The sequence below is a fragment of the Saccopteryx leptura genome, chromosome 5 (genome assembly GCF_036850995.1).
Source record: "Saccopteryx leptura isolate mSacLep1 chromosome 5, mSacLep1_pri_phased_curated, whole genome shotgun sequence".
NCBI lineage: Eukaryota > Metazoa > Chordata > Mammalia > Chiroptera > Emballonuridae > Saccopteryx > Saccopteryx leptura.
In genome coordinates this window covers 183,314,691-183,341,617 of record NC_089507.1, presented here as the reverse complement: position 1 = coordinate 183,341,617, position 26,927 = coordinate 183,314,691, and the positions used below count along the sequence as shown (strand labels likewise).

General features: G+C 43.2%; 1 protein-coding gene across 4 annotated transcripts in view; it reads left to right on the top strand.

Annotated features, from left to right (window-relative positions):
• Positions 1 to 26,927, top strand: part of MACROD2 (mono-ADP ribosylhydrolase 2) — a 2,059,933-nt gene that overhangs the window by 1,901,858 nt on the left and 131,148 nt on the right. For 3 of the 4 annotated variants that reach the window (XM_066387118.1, XM_066387116.1, XM_066387115.1), the window contains exons 10-11: positions 2,984 to 3,025; positions 9,851 to 9,934. In XM_066387118.1, coding sequence (XP_066243215.1) covers positions 2,984 to 3,025; positions 9,851 to 9,934 — 126 coding nt within the window. The remainder of the gene's footprint in view (positions 1 to 2,983; positions 3,026 to 9,850; positions 9,935 to 26,927) is intronic. The other variant, XM_066387117.1, reaches the window with a different exon arrangement.

The following is a 26,927-nucleotide window of genomic DNA, read 5'->3' as shown; positions in this document are numbered from 1 at the left end:
ATAGTATATACTGACACGCTAATAGTGATAACCAGTACTTCTTGAGTGCTCATTCTGGTAAGCATTGTACATGTATTGCCAACTCTAGAAGATTAGTACTTTCATTATCCTTATCTTCCAGGTGAGGAAGCTAAGGTGTAGGGTTACACAATTTGCCCCAGATTGCACAGCTGTATGTAGTTGGACTGGAAGTAAACCCAGTCTGCAAATCCTGCATATACTCTTAACTACTGTGTGAATAAATGAGCAAATTCGTGGAGTGAATGAATGAATGAATGAAAACACCAGTCTGAGCCTTTAATTCAGGGGATTTTTCTGGGGATGATATTATCAGTGCAGTCTATAAAGTTCAAATATCTGCTCTAATGTCACATTTTCTAAGAACCCTTCCCAGAAGCCCTCTAGAAGCATCTGTCCCTTCTCTGTCACCTTGTATGATGGCACTGACAACTCTCTACCATGTGTTCAAATTTATCTGCATGTCCTAGTTTCCTTACTAATGGCAAGTTTCTAGACTCCTGCTTCAGAGTCTGGTTCATCCCCAACACAAAGCCTTGTCCACGATAGGCTACCAAAGAGTGTTTGTCAGGTGGACTAATGGCTACATGAGTGAAAAGCAAAGAGATCTTGGACTCTTCTTTTATCTCTTCCTAGAAACTTAACGCCTCTTCCTCACCCCACTCTGTCATCATAGATACTTTAGGTGGTTCTAGAAATACAATTTTATTTAAATATATTAAGTTCAGAGAAGAATCTGTGAAGAGTTTACTTTGTAACATTTCATAATTATTTCATCAGAAAATGGTATTTCTAAGAAAAGATATTCTTCCTCCTAAAATTACATTCATAGAAAGAATGAAAGAAAGAAATTGTATTAAAAATCACTAATGTTTCTAACATATTTAAACAGAAGAAAATTTACTTCTTTAAAAGCTAAAATTACATTTTTTAAAGCCTCAACTAAATACATTTTTCATTTTCACTTACTAATATACCTTTAATCTTTATTCATAATTAACACTAAGAAAAGTGCCATATTAAATACATTTAGCTAAAAGATGACTACATTATAAAAAACATCCAGGAGGAAGTTGCAAATCTTTACTGAGTCCTTATTGTTTTGAAATAATCACATAGATACAAGGTATCTTTAGATGTAGGAGTAATATAGAAATAGAAATTTAATTCAGTGGAAATTTTTTTTATTGATTCTAGAGTATAAAATTAAGTATATTAGGTGCCAGGGAATATAAAGGAACATTAGACATGGTCTTTATCTTTGCATAATTTATGATCTAGAGATGAAAATGTGGAAGACAGATATGTTAACAAGTAACTGTAGAATTTGATGGTAATAATAGCTAATACTTAGCACTTACCAGTGTTTCAGTACCTGTTCTAGTGCTTTATGTGCTATTATCTCATTGATTTCTTACAACTCCATGAGGAGGCAGTATTATTATCTCACTTTATGACTAATGAAAGTAAAACTCAGGAAAGTTAGGTAACTTCTCCACAATTACATGCCTAGTGAATGGGAAGGGGGAGCCAGTATGCATATCTAAACCCACAGGTCCTCAAAGTCCATATGCTGACAGCAGTAAAAATAAGATATGCCAAAGAGAACACTATTCATTCAAACTTGGGTTGAGCACCTTGGGTTATGGCACCTCAACTTGGCCCTGAAGATTGAGTGTGAATCAATGGAGCAGGACCTTGCTTTCAGTACTGAGGCAGGTAAAAGAAACTAAAGGGGCCCTTGAGAAAACAGAGAAAAGTCAAGTGTTGTTATGCTTGTAGGTGGTAGCAGGAGTGGAATAGGGATGGCGAAATTGAGAGAAGTGGTTGTAATCAGACATCTTAGCCTTGAGTTTCACCCCAGAAAGCTTAGGCTTAGACTTTCTCACTAGACAGAGAGAAGTCCCTGAAAGGCTGTGAACCAAATCAGAGTTGTATTGTAAGATTGACTTGGCAGCTACCTGTAAAAGCAACTGGAGTCAGGTGGGAAGAAGAGAAGACCACTTTGGAAACCACCATACAGGTAGGGGAGATGGCACTGACAGTCTGTATTTGGGTTGCTGTATATGAGTAGAGAGAAGGAAACATTAAGAAATGGACAGGATTTGGCACTGTCTGGATATGAGGAATACTTAAGGATAAAAGATGACAACGCCAAAGTTCAAAACAGCAAATATGTCATCTAGACTAGAGTATGGAGAAAGCCCACGTCCTTATCCAGTTAAAGGGGGTTGCACTGGGAGGTGAGATGAGAAGAGTTAAGTGTAGTGGTTCCGTTGGTGGCGACGTGAAGGCACATTGTAAAAGGCTGAGATATGCATGTATATCTAGCTAGCACTTTTCATGGTGCCGTGCAGGGATTGGTCACTGTGCTGACCTACAGCCAAATGGATGCCCAAGCTTCTCAGATACATGAGATGAGCATGCATAGCTTTAATAAATGCAGAAAATGTGATGTTTAAAGTCTGTGGTTTTTATTTTTTAGCAATTAAAATGACTTAAATGACCATGCAGAATTTTTATAACTAAAACACATTATTGCATAGATAGCTTGTTATAAATGTATTTAATTAAAAAAAATATTTATTTATCTTAGCAAAGAGAGAAAGGGGAGAGAGAGAGAGAAAAACAAGAACATTGATCTATTCCTGTATGTACCTTGACTAGGGATTGAGCCAGCAATCTCTGTGCTTTGGGATAATGCTCCAACCTACTGAGCTATCTGGCCAGGTCTACAATTTTTTTAAAAAGAAATATAAACCTTAAGTTTTAAATTGTGCTCTAATGTGTATACTTTCTTCCTAATTTAGCATGATAATGTAAGAGTAAAATTTATGATTTCTCGCTTTCTTTTCTACTAAGGATTTTTCTTTATTTTTTTATTAGTCAAGTTGGAGAATTCAAATGTTTCTAGGTTTCATATAAATATATAAATTTTTCTTTGTCTTTTTCTATTTTTTAATAGGTGATAATGAAGAAAAAGATGTTGACATGAAAAAAGATTCAGGTATTACATTTATGATTTTATTCTTAGAGGAGAGGCAAGATCTTCTGTTGATTATGCACACTTTACTTTTTTTAAACATAAGACAAAATAAAGTTAATAAAATAGAAATGAATGTTCAAGATCATAAGATAAGGTTATTTTGCTAACTCTTATGCATTTAGCATACTGTATTTAAGCATTAAACTTGACTTTGAGCTTCTTGATAGCTAAGGTAAAAATGAAACATGATATTGTAGTTAATAGAGTTGTAGAACAAATTATCCCCAAAACTTAATGGCTAAAACACCTACTTGTTGTGCTCATTCATACTGTGTGGATCAAGAATTCAGACAGCATATAGCAGGAGTGACTTGATAAACCTGCTTCGCAAGCTCTGAAGCTGCAGCAGAAAACTTCAACATCTTGGAACTGAAATCACCTGAAAATTCCTTCACTCACATGTCTGGCTGGTGATATTGACTATCAGCTAAAACCTTAGCTGGACCACTTTTCTGAAACTGCTATGCGTGTCCTCTTTTTGTGGTGTGAACTTCCTCACAGCATGGCTGCCAGGTTCTGAAGTGTTTTTTCTAGAGAGACTGAGCGAGCCAGAGAGAGTCTTCCTTTACAGGACTCAGCCTCAGGGGTACTATAGCATCACTCCTACCAAACTCCTCAGTCAGTCAGCTCACCCAGGCTTAGGGAAAGAGAATATAGTCTCAATCTCTTCATGGAGAGGAATGAGATTCTGCAAAACCTGTAGGACCTGAAATACTGCTGTGGCCATTTTTAGAAAATACGTTTTGTACATACGATATATTGCTCTCGTTATCAGAAATTAAGATGCTTGCCAACTCTTTTTGAAAGACTGGTGTTTGATGAGAGAAATCTAGTGGCTAAAAGCATAGGCTCTGGGCTGCAGTAGTCGCTCAATCTGTGCCTATTAATAAACGTATGAGTCAATAGGTCTCAATTCAATCCTAGCTCCATCTCTTTTTGACTTTGGGCAAGAGTCTTTTCTCCATGACCTCAGTTTACACCTCTAGGAGCAATGTAGTGTTGTCTGGGGGATTAAATTATAATAAACCTGAAATGTTTCTTGGGACTATAATAAACTCTCAATAAATTACTGTTTGTTTGTTTTCTCTGCCAATCTAATAGATTTTAGAGGGGGATAGGACTTAATTCTATAGTATAAGTTCCTCACATTGGTGACTACACTAGGCATGAAATAGGCACAGGTTTCAAAATTAAAATAGATACCTTAGAGGTCTTAATTTTGTGTAAGAGCTCCCTACAAATTCACTGACCACCTTAGTCTGAGCAGCTCCATTAATAGGGAACTCTTTGAATTCTGAGGCAACAAATCTCAGTAGGGGAAGTTTGCTTAAAGTTGTCCTTCTTCTGGCCTGGCCAGTGGTGGCGCAGTGGATAAAGTGTCAACCTGGAATGCTGAGGTTGTCAGTTTGAAAACCTGGGCTTGCCCTGGCCGGTTGGCTCAGCGGTAGAGCGTTGGCCTGGCATGAGGGGGACCCGGGTTCGATTCCCGGCCAGGGCACATAGGAGAAGCGCCCATTTGCTTCTCCACCCCCCACCCCCTCCTTCCTCTCTGTCTCTCTCTTCCCCTCCCGCAGCCAAGGCTCCATTGGAGCAAAGATGGCCCGGGGGCTGGGGATGGCTCCTTGGCCTCTGCCCCAGGCGCTAGAGTGGCTCTGGTTTCGGCAGAGCGGAGGGGCAGAGCATCACCCCCTGGTGGGCAGAGCATCGCCCCTGGTGGGCGTGCCGGGTGGATCCCGGTCGGGCGCATGCGGGAGTCTGTCTGACTGTCTCTCCCCGTTTCCAGCTTCAGAAAAAAGTACAAAAAAAAAAGAGAAAACCTGAGCTTACCTGGTCAAGGCATAGGAGTTGATGTTTCCTACTCCTCCCCCCTACTCTCTCTCTCTCTCTCTCTCTCTCCTCTCTAAAATGAATAAATAAAATTAAAAAAAAATTTTAATGTCCTTCTTGTGAAATTAAATTTCTCTCCCTCCCCTGACCTCTCATTATCTTCAGGGAGAAATAATACCAGTTCCTTTTCTTCATAACAGTTTATTGCAACAATGATCATAGTTCCTGTCTACTCTTCTTCGGCCTGAACATGTCTGATTCCTGAGGTCCCCTTGGCCTCCCAGGGCAGTAGGACCGGTGGGCATGAGAAGCAGAGGGAGGGTCTAGACGTCAGGAGCAGGCATGAAGCAGGTAGAGGAGTCGCGTTCTACGCCAGCACTGTCCAGTGGAGACAGAATGTGTGCCTCAAATGTGAGCCTCATGTAGGATTTCAGATTTTCTGGTAGTCACATCAGGAAAAGGAAAAGGAGACAAGTGGATTTAATTTAATACTATTTTAATAATATTTATGCAACCATGTATGTAATACACTACAATTTCAACATGTAAACAATATACAAATTATTAGTTTACTTTCTTTCATACTATGTTTTTGAAATTTGTTGGCATTTTTATTCACGCCTCGATTCAGACTAGCCCCGTTTCCAGTGTTCATGGGCAGTGTGTGGTGTTGGGCACAAGATTCCCTCCCATGGCCCAGAGGTCCCCAGGAGGATGGAGCCCCGGCTGGCTCCGGTGGAGCCTGCTCATTAGCACTCCCGGTATTGTCTGCCTTCCCTTTTCTGTCTCACTTCCCTACTCCCTCTTGTGTTTCCTGGGTTAATCTCCCGTGCTAAGTACTCGCATTCAGACCTTTGTCTCAGTGTCTACTTCAGAGACAATTCAAGCTAAAACAGGACTCTGCTTGCCTTTTATAAAACATAAAGTCCAAGATAAAATTTCAGTTAAAATGCCGATTCCTATACTTTTATGTAGGATGTCTCACTATTTAAAAGAATCTGTGTTGAAAAAAAGACTTGAAGTGGTCACTTTGTCTTGGATCGCTTTCCATGAATTTAATGCTAATGTTTGCTCTTCTCATTTAACCTGCTCATATAAAACATCTTTGGAAAATCCCTCAACTGTGGAGAGCACTGCCCTTATAGCTAGGCAGCACATGGGCCTTATCTTGCTAAGGATCATTTGCCTAAGTGCCTTAAGTACACATTTCTAGGCAAAGGGAGTGACTTCTTAATGGGAGGTAGCTAGCTATTCAAACCACTGAGTGATTCTAAGGAACTCATTATTAATGCTAATGCCGAGCCCACAAGGTTAAGAGTCAGCATTTGAGGTTTGGGAATATTAATTGGATTATCATTTCTGATTTTAGTCCTACCAGGTTTCCTGGGGTTTTGTCTCCAGCAGCTGGACACAGCTGTTCAGGTCACACTCAGTGGCTCACGGTAGTAGGCAGAATGGGCTTTGGAAGGTGCTCTCCACTTCCTAATATCAGACTGCTGAAATTCTGGGGGATTTCTATGTCCGATGGCTCCATGGTGTGCCAGCTGGCCTTACCAGACATTGGTAAACAGGCTGGCATCAGTTTAGAGCTCACATTTAGGCATGCTGGTCTCCAAGATGGTCTGAACCAGCATTCTATGACCATTAACTGCTGCCTCCCTCTACCCTATATCATCTCTTCTTGTCTTACAATAGAATAAAATTGACGTAATTAAAGGGCTATTGGATGAATCAACCAGCCAACAAATGCTAGTGAGTGATAGTGAACAATAATTTTAATGCCCAAAACAATGGGGTGCTGGTAAACTGACTCTCTGGATGGAAGAAGCCCCAATGTGAAGTTTGCAGATTTCTTTGGTGTAAATACACTTACTGTGGTTATTGTTCAATCCACCAAACACGAATGTTAGAGTTGAGGAGAGATGGGTACAATCAGCTGGTGCGAGATGACTCAAGTCAGCCCCAGCATACTACTGCTGGGTCATATTTTAATGGAGCATGTACTTGATGTCAATCAGTCAACATGTAGGAACTCAGTTAAGATATGTAACAAGCCTTCGATGGGTAGCTCAGTTGGTTAGAGCATTGTCCTGATACCCTAAGGTTGCAGGTTCAGTCTCTGGTCAGGGCACATACAGGAATCAACCAGTGAGTGTATAGATCAGTGGAACAACAAACTGATGTTTCTCTCCTTTCCTCGCTCTCCAAAATAAATAAAAAGGTATTTAACAACTCTAGGAGGCAACAGACTGTTATTATCAAGGCTTAAGAGGGATTAGTTTTTTGCTGAAATATCAGAGCCAGAGTCTAGGCGAATTGGATCTCAAAACTCATGTTCTTAATTTTCTGTTCTTGTCTCCAGACTCTACTAGTAAGTAGAGGCAGGAATACTTCAGATGGTGTCAAATCAGGTCATTCCTAAAGTGAGGCTCAGCCCCAATTGGAGGTGGTAGGAACAGACTGGCATTATTCCTATGATTTCTTTTAAGTCCTTTAAAGTTTCTTTCATTCTAGCATAGAAAATGTTTTCCTACCGTTTCCAAGGTTATGTATTGTTGAAATGGGCCCCAAACTAAGCTGGCAGAGACCGAAAATCAGGGGCTACTTCTGCCATTTCAGCCACCAGAGAGCCAAGAGCAGAGTTGAGTTCATCAGGTGGTAAAGCCATGCTCACGGCAAAAATCCAGGCTTCCACAGGGACAGCACAGATGATGTGATATGCTGTCAAGGAGAAGCATGGGGTGCTTTTTAGCTTCCCAGGCCAGGAGACTGAGCTGTTCCTGCTGAACCACAAGTAGAAACCTGAGCACAGAGACTACACATATCAGCGACTTTCATCTGAGTGACTCTATGGCCATTATGAAATGATACTATGCTTATGTCACAAGATGACCACTCATAATTTACATATGTTCATGCCCATGGACCACACAAGGAGTGCCCTACAATTTTTTTAAAAGTACTAGTACTTTTGGGATACTTTAAATATTAAAATGTGGGAAAATATTAACTTTCACTGGTTCCCCAAGAATTATCATTCAGGTAAGAAATCAAGAATTAAGAATTTAATTCTCAAACACACACTTTCTTGAAATACTGGTGTGGCATTGAATTCTCAGCATTGGGAACATGCCCCCTGGTCCATGAATTTCAGGGGCAGGGAAGGGTTAGAGTCTACCTCTGGGGGTGACTTTGCCCTTGTGGTGTTGCTTTGCCCATTTTACAAACCCCTTTGAGCCCAGCATCTGTGCTGGGTGAGCTATTCCAAACATTTTAACTCTTGTTTTGCTGAACCCATTCTGAAGGGTCACTGTCAATCTCACACCTAGTGACAGAAGTTCAGGGGAGTTGCTAATGTACTCACTGATAAAATTTTTCAACCTGACTATGGTAATGACCTTAGCTGTGACTGACTTACAACCACAGAAAGCCTAATACAATACCCAACAACCTTTGTAGTCCACAATGTCAATGCTTTTAGCAGCACATCTAGCAAATGCATTATTTTGTTTGTTCTTCATTTAATAAATAGGAAAAGAAAAGTGAGTCACCATTGCTCTGTAGTATAATCTTAGAATCCTGGCATAAGGTGATAGCTGCTAAAAAAGTAAGCATTAGGTACGGGTACCATTATATCTCTGCATTAAAGAAAGACCTGGGTGAAGGAAGAATAAAATAGAATTTAAAATGAAATTCTCAAGGCACTGCTAAGCACCAGGGACACAAGAAATACTTAGAGAGAAACGCTCTTTTTCTCATGAGCCTTACATTCTTGAGTGTGGGGTAGAGGAGGGAAACACAATAAAGAAATAAACAAGAGGGCCAGATAATTTCAGATACAACAAATGATTGGTTTGAGAGAGATTTCCCTTGCATGAAGTATATAAATGAGAAGGTCAGAGGACTTTCTTGGAAGATGAATTTGATCTGAGATTAAAAAATAAGACATAGACATATGAATGTGTGTGTGTGTGTGTGTGTGTTTGTGTGTGTAAGGGGAAGTAGAGGAAAGCAGAACATGCAAAGGTCCTGAGGCAGGAACCAGCCTATGAGTGAATGAAAAACACAGAGTGAGCTAATAAATCTGAGGCCAAGAGCAAGTGGGAGATGGAGCTAGAGCGCTAGTGGAACACAAATGAAATGTTGTCCTGGGTCATGAACCTGGATTTAGATCATATTCTAAGAGCGATGGTTTTTTAACAAGAGAGCAACATGATCTGATTTATGTTTTGAAAATAACTCTGCCTGTTTCATAGAAAATAATAGGCTGTAGGATGATTAGAAAACTAGAAGATAGATTTAAGAAGGTTATTGTATCAACTCAGGTAAGGAATGCTGCTGGCTTAGGATAGGATAGTAATTGCAGAAGATGAGCACAGTGGATGAATATCAGATATATTTTGGAGTAGAGCTTATAGGACTTATAGAACTTATGGTTGCTATACTGGAAAAGTAAATGAAGAAAAATATTGAGGTTATCTCAATTTTTAAATTAGATTCCTGGGTAGATAACAATAGCATTTCTTGAGATGTGCCATCCTGTGGACAGAACAGTTTGCAGACATGAATTGTTTTTCTTTAGGATGAAATTGCAAAATGACAGCTATCAGTTGATCCATAAAGTTTTAAATCAAGTTCTCCTGAGGAAAGAAATAATTTGAAGTCTCTTTAGGAGAAATTTTAATTTAGAAACATCACTCAAGACTTCACATTTGTATGAATTATTAATGATGTCAATAAAAATGTTTAAACCTGAACTTTAAGTTTAATCTATTTTCACTGGAAAATCACAGGTGTTTGCCAAAATTTAGCTCGACCAAGATGACAAATGAATCTGCAGTTAGGCCTTACTGTATGTGTGGATTTAGTAAGAAGAAAATGTCTTTAAAGTTTAACATAATGTTGAATCCTACAGGTAAATATTTAAATAAGAATGTTTTTAAATCTTTGTGCTTCCAGAAGGGATAGAGCCAAAAGGCCTCTCCCCACCTCCCAAAAAGAGCAAAGCAAAGAAGCCAGAATGTTCCAAAGACTCCAGTGAGGGTAAGTCCTGTTCATCCTTTCTTTAAAAAATTAGGCCAAGGAAAGAAATTTCTCTTTAATTTCTTAAGTTCTGTGTATGTTTTCATGTTCAGATATTTCTAAGGGTTCAAAAATCACAGAACAATCCTTTTTCTTTTTCTAATGTGTTTTCTCTCGCCTGAATTTGACGGTGAAAAATCAAACTCAAGTTTAATTTGTTAAGATAAAAACCAGATTTTTAAAAAAGTTATTTTCTCATTGTGAAGCATGCTCCCTTTCAGCCAGGCGTAATAATTGAAATACAATAAGAGTTTCCCGAATGAATTAGTAAATAATCATTTGCATATGTACACAGATATCCACAAATGACAGACACTGTAAACACAGAGAAATATGCTCATGTGCAATGCACACCTATGCACACAGATGTTCACACACCCAATATAGCTGAGTATGTGGAGTTGTGGGGCAGTGTTCTGGAATTGTGTGAGGCTGAAGTCTGACATCCATACATGATGAGCAGCACTATGGCTGTTGGTTTATGGAGATCATTTGTTTTCCTCATGAACACATTCTGAATTCAGAATCCAGCTTCAGCCGGATGGGTATGGAAATGTTTCCTGTTTTAGAGTGTTCTTCTATTTTCTAAAAGCCCATATCTCTTTGTATTTGTGCACTGACTAGACAGGTTCAATGGGGCTCAGTTTCATAAAGAAATGACTTTTTGTTACAACACTAGTAACACTGGCAAGATATTCAAGTTTTTCTTTTAAAATGTAGATGAGGCATGTTTTCAAGTGATCCTCTAAAGAGTATGCATAGATGTCTAAAAGGGGAACGCATTTATGCCTTCTATTTTCTGCACTGTGGAACGGAGAGAATGATAATATGACGGTGTCAGCTTGGGTCTTCCAGAAGGAGGATGTCAAGATGAAGCAGAAGTGCAGGAAACCTACAGGAAGAAGCTCGTGAGGGGTAGAGAGGAGCAGGATAGAGAGCGGGAGCAGGATAGAGAGCGGGAGCAGGTGTGGGGAGAGGCGGGGGGGAGGAGGGGTAACAGGAGGAGCCTCAGCCCACACTGCTGGCAGAGGTCTGGGGAGGCCCCAGCAAGGATTGGCCGGTAGACGAGCTGTGCACAGGGCAGGCTGCTGGGCACTAGGCTTCCCTTTCCCTTGCTCACTCACTGGCTGCCAGCAGCTCGGGAGAGAGTAGTCTTGGCACGACTGTGATGCTGCAGGGACTCTCAGATGTGTGGGTGCTGGAAGCTGTCAGCCAGCTTCATCCCCAGTAGCAGGATTTCTCTTGAAGGGGGAATCTCTGAGCCACTCACCCCCATGACTGCACAGCAGCTATGTGAGTGTCAGGGTCGTAAATGAGAAGTAATGACACTGCCTTCATCCTCATCAGGTTCAGGACCAGCTGAGATGCGGAAGCTGGAACAAAATTTAAAATAAGAAACACTGGCTTTATTATTTCAGAAGTTAGACTAGAGCATCTGGTTGTCCTGCCCCCACATGGGCTTCTGAAGGCTGGCTCTCACTCGTGAATATGGACGACAACCTCTGTCCCTTCAGCAGCAAGCACGGGCACCCTGGTCCCATCTGCCACCTGGCCAGAGGCTGCCCTGCTGAGCTGTTATGGAGACAGACCAGGACACGCCTCTCTCTAGGCAGGTGGATCTGAGGGAGACTCAGATGGAAGTGTTTTGTGTCTCAGGCTTGTCATAGTGAACGGAATGATCGCTGCCTTCTGGGTGAGGAATGGGAGAGAAACATCACTGTAATAATACACAATAGAAACAGTATGTGTAAAGTACCTAGCACAAGTCCAGCTCTCTATTAGTGATGGCTATTGTAATTAATATCCTATGCAGGACCGTGATAGGGTACACATTATCCTAAGTCATTGAAATGTGCCTGAAAGTTTAGAATCAGTTGGAGAAGAACACTTAGAACCGTGGAGAAGGCCAAAGGCTCTACCTGATCCAAGGTGCTATGCTTCTTTGGAATCTGGTTGGGAAGGTAGCGAATGCTTCTACTTCCTGCTGTCATTAGGTCTTCTCTGGACAACCCCTTAAGGCCGCAGTTGGAAAGTAGATTAGGGGCTAAACAACAATTGCCCTTCCCCTGGAGAGGGCCTGCACCACTGAGCGGCTCCCATCAGATGTGCACGACCCACCTCAACGGCTGTTCTCCAAGGCTGAGTCTGTCGCCAGGTCCAACCGTCACATGGTGGGCCATAAACTGCTGCCCCCTTTGACTAAAAAGGGAGTTTCTCCTCGTTGTTCCCTCACATGTATGAAAACTGCTGTTACTATGTCAATGATTTGCTTTGTTTAGGAACATCGTGGCACAGCCCTCATCTGACTAAATAATATGGCTTCACCTCGCCCAAATCTATGTTCTCAGAATCTGCCATGTCACAAAAATAGGATCACTATGGATTTGTTTCAGGGACACTCTCTCTGTGAAATTTGGTGAAAGGTCACTGTCAGTCAAGCCAGAGGAGCATGGGAATGGTGCATTTGTTCCTGAGGTAACCCTCAAAGACAGAGGAGTAAAACTTGCTGGGAGAAGATCAAGACAGGGAGCCTAATCCGGCACGATAGGATGCTCATTATCTGTCAGGTTTCTAGCTTGACAAAAGGCACTATGACCTGCATGCCTGTGCTGTACTACTGCGCATGTTTCACTTTCTCTCATGATTCAAAGAGTTGGAATCATTCTTCCTACTGGATATGCAAATGCACATTGTATCACTAGCTGAGGGGCAGTGTGAATCATGACCACTCTCTATCCATCTTCCTGGATAAGGGTTATCAATCCTTTTCCAACTTGGTCATCTCTCTAATTCTTTTTAAGTAAGAGAAGCTTCTGTTGTCTTCCTCCCTTCTTTTCTTCCTTCCTTCCTTCCTTCCTTCCTTCCTTCCTCTCTCTCTCTCTCTCTCTCTCTCTCTCTCTCTCTTTCTTTCTTTTTCTTTATTTCGTGAGAGGAGGGGAAATAGCGAGACAGACTCCCTCATGCACCTTTACTGGAATCTACTTGGCAACCCCATCTAAGGCCAATGCTCGAGTACTGAGCTATTTTTAGTGCCTGAGGCTGCCACGCTCTGACCAACTGAGTTATCCTCAGTTTCCAGGGCCATGTTTGAACCAATCGAGCCACTGGCTGTGGGAGAGAAAAAGAGAGAAAAGGGGGGGAGAGAGGGAGAAAAAATTAGATGGTTTCTTCTCATGTGTGCCCTGACCAGGAATTGAACCTAGAACATCCATATGCTGAGCCAATGCTCTATCCATTGAGCCACTGGCCAGGGATTTTGCTATTTTTATTCATAGATCACTCAGCTTAACTCTCCATCACTTGGCTTCAACACACTCCATCATACCTTTGAGTTCCTTGCCCTGTTTCCAGCCCTCATAGGTACTACTGACACCTCAGCTTCCCTTTTAAGATATATTGTCAGACAGGACCACAGAGTGGAGTTGGAACACAGACTCACCTAGATTTTCCATCCTATGAAACCATAATAACTATATTTAGATCCAAAAGAATTTTGAGAGTATATGGTTAAATTTTCTCATTCTACAGAATGTTATTTTTTTTAAGTACAGTCTGCAAATGGTTCTTTAACTTGCCCAAGTCTGTGCAGCTTGTTAATGTCAGAAACTCTTCTTTTTTCTAGAACCACACAGCTTCTCTCACCTTTTCCCCATTCTCTTTTCTGGAAATTAGAACTGGTTCTATTGAAGGAGGAAATGTTGCCATCATTGAAGCCTTGACTGAAATCATTATTACTTTAGTATCTTACTAAGTGTTAAACATCAAAATAAAAAGTCCAACAATTTCTAAATATATTTACTTGCATTTTTACACTGTATACTTTGGGACAAAGCTTTGTCTCATTATTTTGACTGGAATTTTATGAACTACAGTATAGTCGAATTAATCCACTGCAACACTATCCCTATAATGAAGAGCTTAGTAATTTCAGATCTGCAATCAGTTGGTTAGCATTTGATATAAATAAGAATGTTATCTATGGACCAGCAAAATCATAGAGAGAATTGTTTGAAAGAAGCCTGGTTAATACAAATTTCATCCATTTCAACTCCCAATGATTTAGAACAGCTTTTTTCTTATAATAAAATAATTTAAAAGAGTATCATTATTAAATAACTTAGCACTTCTTATAGAACATGCTTTTCTCACACTCTTCCCTCCATTCTTCAGGAGTAAACCTAAATTTCCTAAAATTCCTTCATGGAAGGCTTCATTTGTCTGAAAATGTATATGGCAAGAGTTATTTCATACTTACAAAACAAAAAAAAATTTATTAAAAAACTAAAGAGAATGTGTGCTTCTAAAATTCAATAGCAAGTTTAGAACAGTAATTTTCTCTATACATATATCTTCAAAGCCTTCAGCAGCTTTCAGAAGTGAATGCTATTTTTCCATCACATTTTTACAGAAAGCACTAGCCTTTTGACTCTTGCTCTACAATTGCCTCAACGTAGAATCTTCAACAAGCCTGCGTGTGCGATGCTCATTCTTTAGGAAACGGAGCCCTTTCAAAGCTCAATCAAGCAAGCCGATACTGCACTTTAAAATATTAATAATCTCTTTTGTCAGATGAAATTATATGTGGAAGCATTTGGGGAACTAGAAAGCACTATACGAGTTTGAAGGATCTAAAGTTGCTATTTTAGTTATTATTTTTATGGTTGTTTTTACGAAAATACATTTTTCTGAATACAGGAACCATTGGTGGCATGCACCTCGTATTCCATGAGTGACGGACTTTTCTCTCTGCCCTCTTATTTCCTCTGCATATTAAAATATCATGTGACATGCTGTTTTATGAGTGGCTGGACAGCAGGGACATTCTATCTTGCAGAATGCCATACAACAGTTCATGCATTATATTCATAAGCATGATCTGTAATTTAATTTTTGTGACAAGTGCAGTGAAGGGGAAAATCAGGCAGTCATAATTTTGACTTTGATATCACTCAAACAAGCTTAGCTTAGTGATTGACCAGCTTTTCTGTTTTTTTAAGTGGAAGTAGGGAAAAGCAGTTTTCTCATGAAGAAAAGGTTTATTTTATCATCTAGATCATAAAATAACAAGAATTTAAGCAAAATGTCAATTTACATACTGAAAATTAGAATACAATAAAGCCTTATGTCACCGTCTTGTTTTAGTTACACTCTGTGTTCTGCTTGATCGGGGCCATTCTGAACCGTCCTCCTGCCACAGATTAGCAGAAGGACTCAACGGGCTATTTTATTTTTAGTTGTGCTCTCTGCATTCACCCATTAAACAGAGCTGACCATGGATACCTGTTTCAGTGTCAGCTCTGGGATTTGAAGCGGGGCTTAGGGAATGTGAGTACGGAGGCATTTCATAGTGAAAAGGACTGAACTTATCTGGATAGAGTAACCATAGATCCTGTTTGACCCAGATTTTTTTAATCCCTGTTTGTGCCTCTTGTCCTTGGCATATTATTAGAAATGCTTGCTTTTGGCATGAGTATGGACAGAGCTCTTGATCGTCCAAGCTATGCTTCCTACTTGGGCATGTTTTCTAACCTAAAACTCAGTTTCCTCATATTACATGGAGAGAAAAACACTGCCTAGTGAGATTGTGGGGATATTTAAACAAGATAATTATATGGGTCTTTGGCTCAGTAGATAGAGCATTGGCCCAGCATGTGGATGTCCTGGGTCTGATTCCCTGTCTGGGCACACATGAGAAGCAACATTTGCATTTTTTCCCTCCCTCTCCCCCTTCTCTCTCTCTTTCCCTCTCGCAGCCAGTGGCTCAGTGGGTTCAAGCATCAGCCCCAGACAGGGGTTGCCAGGTGGATCCCAGTCGGGGAGCATGCTGGAGTCTGTCTCTGTCTCTCTATCTCCCCTCCTCTCACTAAATAACAATAACAAAATAATAAATAACATATGAAAACCACCTGACAGTCTGTCAAAGTGTATTGAATTTGCAATAGGAAGAACTCCCACCAAAAACTCATCTATCTTGTATATTAATGCTTAAAAGTCCTTTTAATATGAATAACACAATTTTTCAAATAAGCTAAGGTTTAAAATGCATTGCACAATCTCAGATGTCACTAGGTTTCTTTCTCTGCTCTCTCCCTCGGGACCACTCAGCACACCCTTCCCCCCAACCACACTCATTCCTGTCCCAAAGGGACTTTCTCCCAGTCTACCTTCTCCTTCCCGGTTTTAGTCCTCCTTTCTTCAAGTCCAGCTTCCCAAAGAACTAGTTACTGGTGTATTCCAATATTTGTGCAACCCTCAGCCGTTTCTCAACCTCTACTTTCTGCCTCTAAAACTTTACAGAAGACACCAGGTTAGGTCAGAGACGTGAGAGGGAAGGTGGACTCTGGTCACTGGCCATCAGTGCAGACCTCATCCCTGAGACATTCACTGTCCCGCACCCATGGTCTTTTGAAGTCTCTGACTCTGAGCTACTTCTGTAAGATGCTGGACCAAGGATCTCTCTGCTGAAACTGGGTCTTATTCTCCCGGGTGAACAATTCTCAGACTGTGGCCCATTCAGGGGACTGGCAAGGTCAACATGAATTTCACATGGAACTGTGGTCTCAGACGTCTCCGTTCACCAGGAATACAGTGCAGGTGGTGTCCCACGCAGTTGCGCGGAGTGGAGGCTCACAGAGATGCCCATGGCTCCTTCCCTCCTCCAGCCACACCGGTCTCGCTCCCTGTCCGCAGGTCCAGCTTCTCTCAGTACTGCTTTCCCGTGCGCCTGTGAATGTGTGCTGATTGACAGTATAGACCCTGCTTTAGGCACTGAGGAAACACACACACAGAAACCCTTCTTTCTTGGTGCTGGCATTCTAGGGTATATGTGAAGGTGGGGGTTGATGAATTTTAAAACTTAAATAAAATATATAGTAAGGTAAATAGTGGCACATGAAGCATTACTTACTGATGCCTGAAAACTTATCTATTGCTGCCTGAAAATTTATTCCAAAATGTAACAGCTTAAAACAACAATGGCATTTATGATGTCAGACTTTCTGTGGGTCAGAAATCTGAGAGTGTCTTACCTGGATGGTTCTGAGTCATAATATCACACGATAGTATACAACATCCTGGATCATATAAGTCTGGGTGATGAAGGAGTGTGGCTTTTGCCTGGCTGTCTCTTAGATCACTAGCCCAGGGGTCAGGTAGTGGCCATGTCCTGAGGACAGTCCGGCGGCACTGTGGAGAGCTCTACCTGGCAAGAAACCGAGGCCTCCTGCCAACAGCCGGCACCCATCTGCAAGTCATACGAGCGAGCCATGCTGGCTGGAATCAGACCGCCCAGCTTCGGGCAAGCCTGTGGATGACTGCAGAGCTGGCTGACTCCCTGGCGGCAACTTCACGCAAGACCCCAAGCTGAGTGTTGTGTAGGAAAATCATGCTGAGAAGAGGAGACGGTGGGGTGTGGGGGTGCATGTGTGTATAGGTTGGTGGCAGGGAGGGGATACTTAAGAGAAAGATATGTTAGAATTTCAAATATGCTGGACCTCACTGATACTAAGTTGAATGTGAGAGGGTAAAAAAAAAAAAAGAACATAAAAAGTAACCTGAGTAACTGCCTGGGAGAAAAAAAGAGTGTTCCAGTGGAGGAAATAGCAAACACCAAAACCCTCGTGAGACAGAGGCCTGTCTTATTCTAAGAAAAGCAAGGCAGTCAATGTGAGTAACTGGACAGGACATTGAGGACTGATCCCGTAGAGAAGCAGGCCTCCTACTTGCGTGTGCACCAGCACCCTCACAGGGCGTGTGAAACCCAGTCCCTCTTTCAAGAGGTCCAGGGTGCCTGGGATAGGGCATTTCTAATAATAATCCCCTAGACCTAGGCAATGCCGATGCCCTGGGCTGGGGACTCCACATGGAGAATCCTGACGAGGGCACTGGGGGCCCCTGACAAAACTTTGTCTTTTTTTCCAAGTGAAGTGAGAATGTAAAATTTTAAGCAGCAAAGAAGCGGCATGATCTTACATTGTGAAAGACATCTTCTGGTTGTTGGGTTCAAAACGGACTGTCAGGCCCTGGCCAGTTGGCTCAGTGGTAGAGCGTCGGCCTGCCGTGCAGGAATACTGGGTTTGATTCCTGGCCAGGGCACACAGGAGAAGCACCCATCTGCTTCTCCACCCCTCGCCCTCTCCTTCCTCTCTGTCTCTCTCTTCCCCTCCCGCAGTCAGGGCTCCATTGGAGCAAAGTTGGCCTGGGCGCTGAGGATGGCTCCTTGGCCTCTGCCCCAGGCACTAGAATGGCTCTGGTTGCAACAGAGCAATGCCCTAGATGGGCAGGGCATCGCCCTCTGGTGGGCGTGCTGGGTGGACCCCGGTAGGGTGCATGCGGGAGTCTGTCTGACTACCTCCCCGTTTCCAACTTCTAAAAAAAAAAAAAGAAAAGACAAAATGGACTGTCAGGGGGCTCGGGGCAGAAACAAGTAGAAACTCTATTGGGGCAATAGATACTGGTGACTTGTCCCAAATAGCAGGGAAGGAAAGAGTGAGAATTGGTCTGATTTAAAGGCAAAGTCAGCAGAGGTCACTCACATTGGACATGGTGTCTGGGAGAAAGAGAGGCGTCAGGGGTAAGCCTTTTTCATTTTCTCTACAACTATTGAATCTAGAATAGAAGTTGTCCCCTGCTTGTACTTAATTCAAGCTTCTTGGGGAAAAGAATTCTTCCCATGCCTACCCTGCAGCCCATCTGTCCGGGTGCTCCTTGCTCAGCCCACCCAAGGAAGCCTATATTAGCCCAACCTAGGGCTAACTTTCCAATAAAGCAAAAGCAAAATATTCAGGCATAAGGAAGAGTCTCACAAATAACAACAGAAGAGAGAAAACACAGCGTGTTAGCAAAGATAACTCACAGAAAGATTATTTTAAATGGTCTGGAAACTGTGTGGTGCAGAATGTTCTCATCTCCACAAGAGGTGTTTATTATGCCCTGACCAGGTGGTGGCAGTTGATAGAGCCTCAGACTGGGACGCGGAAGACCCAGGTTTGAAACCTGGAGGTCGCCAGCTTGAGTGTGGGCACATCTGGTTTGAGCGCGGGGTCAGTCACCAGCTTGAACCCAAGGTCGCTGGCTTGAGCAAGGGGTCACTTGGTCTGCTGTAGCCACCCCTCCCCCATCAAGGCATGTATGAGAAAACAATCAATGAACAACTAAGGTGCCGCAACAAAGAGTTGATGCTTCTCATCTCTCTCCCTTCCTATCTGTCTGTCCCTATCTGTCCCTCTCTCTGTCTCTCTCACAAAAAAAGAGGTGTTTATTATTGTTGTTATTTGTTCATTTCAATAAGCAACTTCCCAGGTAGTGGATGAATATGGAATTGCTGTCATTTATGATGGCCAAACCCAGGAGGGAGAGAAGAAAGATAGGAAGGAGGGAAAGCGGGAAGAAAAGAAGGAAAATAGGAAGGGAGGGGGAAAGAAAGTTACCAGGTGGTGGGGAAGGCCCTGAGCTAGGTACCACCAGTACACCTGAATTCTATTTCCATTTCTTAGGGACATGATTAAATCCTTCACCTAACGGCCCCGAGGTCCCCTCTAGATATCAAATTCTGTAACTTTACATAACCATCAAATTCATAGAAATTAATTCTTTATGAGCTTTTTCCTTCATGCCCAGTAAATATTTTCATTCTTAATTCACAAGCTCTGAATCATGAATTTTAAGAGCCAAATAGGCCTCAGAGAGTATCCTGGGCAACACTCTTATTTTACAGATGGGGAAACTTCTTTTAAAAATCCTCCAGAATTGGGCCCTGGCTGGTTGGCTCAGTGGTAGAGCATCAGCCTGGCGTGCAGGAGTCCTGGGTTCAATTCCCGGCCAGGGCACACAGGAGAAGCACCCATCTGCTTCTCCACCCCTCCCCCTCTCTTTCCTCTCTGTCTCTCTCTTCCCCTCCCACAGCTAAGACTCCACTGGAACAAAGTTGGCCCGGGCGCTGAGGATGGCTCTGTGGCCTCTGCCTCAGGCGCTAGAGTGGCTCTGGTTGCAACAGAGCAACGCCCCAGATGGGCAGAGCATCGCCCCCTGGTGGGCGTGCCGGGTGGATCCCGGTTGGGCGCATGCGGGAGTCTGTCTGACTGCCTCCCCGTTTCCAACTTCAGAAAAATACAGAAAAAAAAAAAAAAATCTCCAGAATTGTCCGGAAGACTTACATGGAAAGTGACCCTTAGTTAGCTAGTGGAAACAGCACAAAAGACGAGCAGTTCATCAGGGCATGTTTAGTAGGTCTTTTATTCGTGATTTTTAAAAAATATCTTTCTTTAAATCTTCTAAGTGCCAGAGAGTAACTCAGCCTGTATGTGTTTAACCATTTGTCTGTTTTGATTTGCAAAACTGAGGATCAAGAATGCATCAGTCACATGCCTTTGTCCTTTTTGGTTGAAGACTCAATCCCTGGGTTCACAGAGATAAAACCAGAGTGACTTTTTCTCAGCGCTGCCGCCATGCCAGGAGGACATTTGACAGCTTATATTCAATACGAGTTTTTCAGCAGAGACAGGTTTTGTTTTGTTTTGTCTTTAAGCAGAAGCATTGCTGTTTTAACAGTATTGGATTTTCACGTTAGGATTTTGCCATTATATTTCAAAATTTCAATTTTCTAGGGTAACAACATTGTGCTTTCCTATTATACCAGAGAGAGTCTTAAAACGGCCCACCTCCACTAGAATCGCTGGGACGCAGGCCACCCTCTCCTAACACCTCGCTCGAGCAAGCCTGCTCTCCCCAGCGCCTGTCACTCTGCAGCCATCTAGGCAATCTCCGGAAATGACTTGACCACCAGGGATCACCCTGCTGGAGGAGCGATACACAGAAAACCAGGGAACTCGATTCTCCCTGGACAAAAACGCTCGCAGATCCACTTGAATCATTCCTCAGCGCTGTTCCCTGAGAACTCCCCACTGCTCCCTAACAGTCTGCGCTGCAGGCGGAAGGAGAGTAGACTGGAGGCGTGGGAGGAAAGGACTGCGGCGTGGGGGCGGGGGCTGGTGCCTACACGGGCGGGAAGTGGGGCAGGTTTGCCTGGCACTGGCTGAATGGCTGGCTGCAAACTGCTGCTCTCCGGAATACGGCTATTCCTTCCGTCTAAAGCTGCCGCTTGCGGTGGATGTTAAAATGTGAATCCTCGCCCCCAGCCGCAGCCCTCAACCAATTCAGAAAGCTGAATTTTAACTAAATGCAATGTATTTTTGGAGCATCATTTTTAATGTACTTTTTAAAATTTTAACCATCTCAAACTTACCGCAAATTTATAAGTACAGTAAAAAGAACTGTTTTCTTCCAGAACAATTTGAGAATAAGCCACAGACCTGGTGTCCCTTACTGCCAAATATTTCACTGTGTGTTTTCTATAGACATGGCCAGTCCTCTTCCATGAGCACAAAGATCCAAATCAGGACATGAACACAGATGCACAGCCCCGTCTCCTTCCCAGACCCCGTTCCGCCAGCCCTCCCGGTTATAGCCTTCCTAACAAACGACCCAGAGCAAAATCACCTAATGCATTTTGTTGTCAGGTGTCCACTCTCCTCCAGTTTGGAACAGTCCTTCAGCCTTTGTTTGACTTGATTGACCCTGACACCCTTTGGAAGACGACAGGCCAGTTATGTTGTAAAAAAATTTCCAGTTGGGGTTTGTCTGATAATATCTCATGACTGAATTTAGATTATGAAATTTCACAGAACGGTCACAGAAGACATGTGTCAGAAGATGCCTGTGCGTTACCCCTAATTTCAAGCCAGGGCATCACTGATGGTGCTCCATCACAGTGGTGTGTGAAGGGCTCCTCACCTGGATGGCTGCTCCTCACCGTCTGTAGTCCTGTGTCTCTTGTGGGAGGTATGCTGCGCTGCGGGCATATCCCATTCCTCAGCGAGCTTTCCAGTTATTTATCCACTTGTACCATTACAGTTTTCTATTCTACTCAATGGATTATCATCCGTGACTGTCAAGGACTTCAAGGTGGTTGCTTCCTGTGTCCTTTGGCATGTCCTTGCCTTTACGACTAACCAGAGGCTAGCGTTCATTTTCTACTTTCCTGCCCCAGCCCTGACGTCAGTCATTTCCTCCAGAAACTTTGGTTCCTTTGAGTGGAGAATAGTACTTAGAGACCAGATCTGGGCTCTAGGTGTGTGGATGGCAATTGAGAGACATTATCTAAAATAGAATCACCAGGTTATTTTGATAATTAAATGTGCAGACCCAGCACACTGGGTCTTGTTGATGACTTCCTCTAATCATCAGAATGGTCTTCTTACAGATCGTCCATTGATATGGCCAAGAAAATTAATTGCCCGATTTTGGTTAAACTTTTCAGAGTGCAGTCCAGCAGTGCTTACAGATAGTGGCTAATTAGTTAGTAACAACTAGCATTTCAAAAAGTAGGAGATGATTGGAGATCATGATGCTACAAAACAAACACAGAAGTCCTCTGGGTTAGTTGTTGATCTGCTGCCTAAGTCACTGTTGATCAGGTTGTCTGAGCAACCCTGGCTACACATTAGAACCATCTGGGGAGCAAAAAATGCCTAATTCTGTGTCCCGCCCCAAACCAATGAAGTCCCATCTCTTTGACAGCAGAACCCAGGCAACAGTATTCTTTGAAGCACCCTGGCTGAACGTAATTTTGTTTCCTGGGAATGCGATCCATCACCCCAGGTCCTCTCCACCCCGACAGCACCTTTGCCACCTGTGTTGATTAGACACGTCACACAGCAGTGTTAACACCAGACACCTCCAGGGCCAGTCAGCTCACATTTATGATACACCTCTTCTGTGCCAGACAGTGTTCTAAGCATTTATCAACTCATTTAATTTTTTTTCTTTTTTTTTCTTTTTTCCGAAGCTGGAAATGGGGAGGCAGTCAGACAGACTCCCACATGTGCCCGACCGGGATCCACCCGGCATGCCCACCAGGGGGCGATGTTCTGCCTATTGGGGTGTCTCTCTGTCGTGACCAGAGCCACTCTAGCACCTGGGGCAGAGTCCACAGAGCCATCCTCAGCGCCCGGGCCATCTTTGCTCCAATGGAGCCTTGGCTGCGGGAGAGGAAAAGAGAGACAGAGAGGAAGGAGAGGGGGAGGGGTGGAGAAGCAGATGGGTGCTTCTCCTGTGTGCCCTGGCCAGGAATCAAACCTGGGACTCCTGCACACCAGGCCGACACTCTACCACTGAGCCAACCAGCTAGGGCCTCATTTAATTTTTATAACAATGCTTTTGAGCATGTGCTCGAATATCTCCACTTTAAAGATAAGGAAACTGAGGCATAGAGAAGTGACAAACTTGCAGAAAGTCACATGGCTAGGAATTCTGAGAGGCAGGCCTAGATATAAGGTAGTGTGATACCCAACCGTAGGCCAGTGCTTCTCAAACTCGGGGGTTTTGATTTCCAAATCTCCTGGAGAGTTTAGAAAGAACACTGAGTGATAGTTTGGGCATGCAGGTAGGAAACAGAAGGCCCCACTAACGGAGAGGTAGGTGTCCAGGGAAGATGTGGGTGGAGGTCATATTAGGAAGGACTTTGAGAATCAGGCAGAAATGTTTGGACTTTATTTACTGGGCGTCGGCAGTCATGCGGCTTTTACACCATTGAAGTGACGCAGTGTTACCTGGTATGCCCTGAATTTGACACCTGAAGTGATGCTTTATATGTTAAAACTAGATCACAAAACATAGACCTGACAGAAAATTTTACCAAGACTGTTTCTATTTAACAAGCCCTGGCAATAGCACATAGGATTATAATGGAGATTTGTGGTGAGAAGATGCACATTACCACTCTTCGTAGTCAAAGCGACTATATTACCCAACATAGAGACTAAAACCCATGCTTTAAATATTGATAAAGCAGAGCCATCAGATACAAATGAGAGATCAGCTTTGACTAATTATCCAGACTACTACAATCAGATCATTAGAAGAGAAGGCTTCTTTTAAAGCATATCTAAAGACTGGGCCGAGTTAAAATTATATATATAATTTTGATATGCTGATGGGGACAAGAAACAAAATCTATTTGGTGTTTAGAATTTCTAAAAGTTTTGGTTCAGGCCCTGGCCGGTTGGCTCAGTGGTAGAGCGTCGGCCTGGCGTGCGGGGGACCCGGGTTTGATTCCCGGCTAGGGTACATAGAAGAAGCGCCCATTTGCTTCTCCACCCCCCTCCTTCCTCTCTGTCTCTCTCTTCCCCTCCCGCAGCCAAGGCTCCATTGGAGCAAAGATGGCCCGGGTGCTGGGGATGGCTCCTTGGCCTCTGCTCCAGGCGCTAGAGTGGCTCTGGTCGCGGCAGAGCGACGCCCCGGAGGGGCAGAGCATCGCCCCCTGGTGGGCAGAGCGCTGCCCCTGGTGGGCGTGCCGGGTGGATCCCGGTCGGGCGCATGCGGGAGTCTGTCTGACTGTCTCTCCCCGTTTCCAGCTTCAGAAAATAAAAAAAATTAAAAAAAAATAAAGAAAAAAGAAAAAAATAAAATAAAAGTTTTGGTTCAGCCTTGCTATCAAATTTTACTTGTTGCCTGGCTGCTTGGCTCAGCGGTAGAGCATCAGCCTAGCCTGTGAATGTCCCAGGTTTAATTCAGTCAGGGCACACAGGAGAAGCAACCATCTGATTCTCCACTCCAATCTCTCCCCCTTTTCTCTTTCTCTGTCTCTCTTCTCCTCCCACAGCCATGGCTTGACTGGGTTGAGTGTATTGGCGCTGGGCTCTGAGGATGGCTCTGAGGAGCCTCCACCTTAGGCACTAAAAGTAGCGTAGTTGCAAAGCATGGCCACAGATGGGCAGAGCATTGGCCCCAGATGGGGTTTGCTGGATGGATCCTGGTCGGCACACATGCAGAAGTCTGTCTCTCTATCTCTCTTCCTCTCCCTTGGAAAAAGAAGGAGGAAAAAAAATTGTTTTGCTTGTTTACCAAATTAGCAAAGGGTTAATATACACCTTGAATTATCTAGGTGTATATTACTCATATTTTTGTAAATAGTAAAATGCACCTAAAATAATGGTAATATCTACATCGATGGTTAGGTTTGCCACGATTGCAATCATTTTGCTAAATTTTCTCATTAGTTGTTCTGATGGATAATTGGTTTCCCTGGATTAACTGTTATAACCACCATCTGTTCCTGTGCACAGACTCAGAGAGCTGAAGGGTGACAATCAGGAAGAATTTTAATAAGCCCTGTGTGCTCTGTCACCAAGGGGAAACATGGATTGGAGCCCCTCACCCTGGAGCTTGGGTTGGTTACCAGTGTTTCTCAAACTATTTTCATTATCATCCTCTCTTAAAAGAGCTGTCTGAGGCATTATGCCCTAATTCTCTTCACCTACCATGAACATTTAATACCACAAGTATGCTGTGTATCGATTTATATACTGTGGCCTTTTGGAAGGTTTTTGTTTTTGTTTTGTCCTGCCGAGGAGAAATGTCTGCCCCTTATTGGTGGACATGGGCTAGCTAGACCAATGGAAAGTGTTTGCAGGAGGTTGGAGGGTGGGGGGGAAAACACTAGGGCATTTATTCCTGGGCCCTTGCTGCCAGGCAGAAGTAGCTGTGTTCCTCCACACAAGCACAGCACTTGCAGGTGGCCCTTCCATCTCCAGCTATTTGCTTGGTTCCAGGTAAACTCTTTTCCTCGTAAGTCTGGGAGTGATGATGGCTCCCTCCGCTCCGCTGCTGGCCCTAGGGGCTGCGCTGTCCTCCGCTGCATCTCTGGATTCTACAAACATCTTTTAAATAGCCCTCCATTAAGTTCTTCATATCCTTTAGAATGTGCCACTGCTTCCTGCTTGACACTGTGACTAGTCTCTTTCTAGTGGGAATTCCTGTTGTCTTCTGTGACCGAGACTCCAAGTCACAGTGTCACTTCAATCACATCCTATCTTTACTCTTTTCTCTCTCCTTTTTGTAATCTCACTCTTCTTATATTCCCTTCTTAGCAACGCTATTTACTCTTTAAAAATGCACTGTGATAGTGGATATTTGGTTTTCTTCATGTCTCTTATTTCTTACCTTCTGGTTGCCTTTTTATTACCTTTGCCTGGGATTTGCATTTAGATAGTAAGCCATGGCTCTTAAGCCCTGAATGCTGAAGTTTGTCTTTCTCAGTTTTACTAACACCCAGTCACCCTGACAGGCAGGCTCTTGAATATTTTACTCCCCAAATTCAATAGTGTTCACTAAAAAGAGGGAATAATGTCTTTTCCAAGTATTATGGCTACTCAGCTAATGTCCTAATATATATTAGCTTAAAATGATGACAACTTTTATATTGCCTACAAATCTGCAAGGTGGGCAGGCTCAGGAAGGATAACTTGTTTCTGCTACAATCAGCATTAGTTAACTAGAGTAGCTCAGAATTTGGGAAGTGGAATCATCCAGATGTTGACTCACTTGTCTGAGCCTGGGGCTGGAAAGACTCAACATTAGGAAACTGGAGTAAGTAGGACCCTTCATGTGTCTCTCTAGCTCAATGTAGTCTCTCCATCTGCCAGCATGAGGGGCTTGGGGAAAGTCCGACTTTTTATACATTGACTCCAAACTCCCAGGTGCATAGCTCAAGAACGATGACTTTTGAAGCAGGAATTTAAATTAAGTTTAATCAGAATAAGGACCTTCCATTTCAATCTCAATGTGGTGAGACAGTTGATAAAACTTCAGAAGGAGAATAAAGGCAAAAAGAAGAAAGGCATTGCCTGAGTGTCAGTGATGGCCAGAATGTGTCCACAGGAGGCAGACTTGTAGGAAGAGACTGTGTAACTAACAAGAATGAGCCTTAGCCTTGGCCGGTTGGCTCAGCGGTAGAGCGTCGGCCTGGCGTGCGGGGGACCCGGGTTCGATTCCCGGCCAGGGCACATAGGAGAAGCGCCCATTTGCTTCTCCGCCCCCCCCCCTCCTTCCTCTCTGTCTCTCTCTTCCCCTCCTGCAGCCAGAGCTCCATTGGAGCAAAGATGGCCCGGGCGCTGGG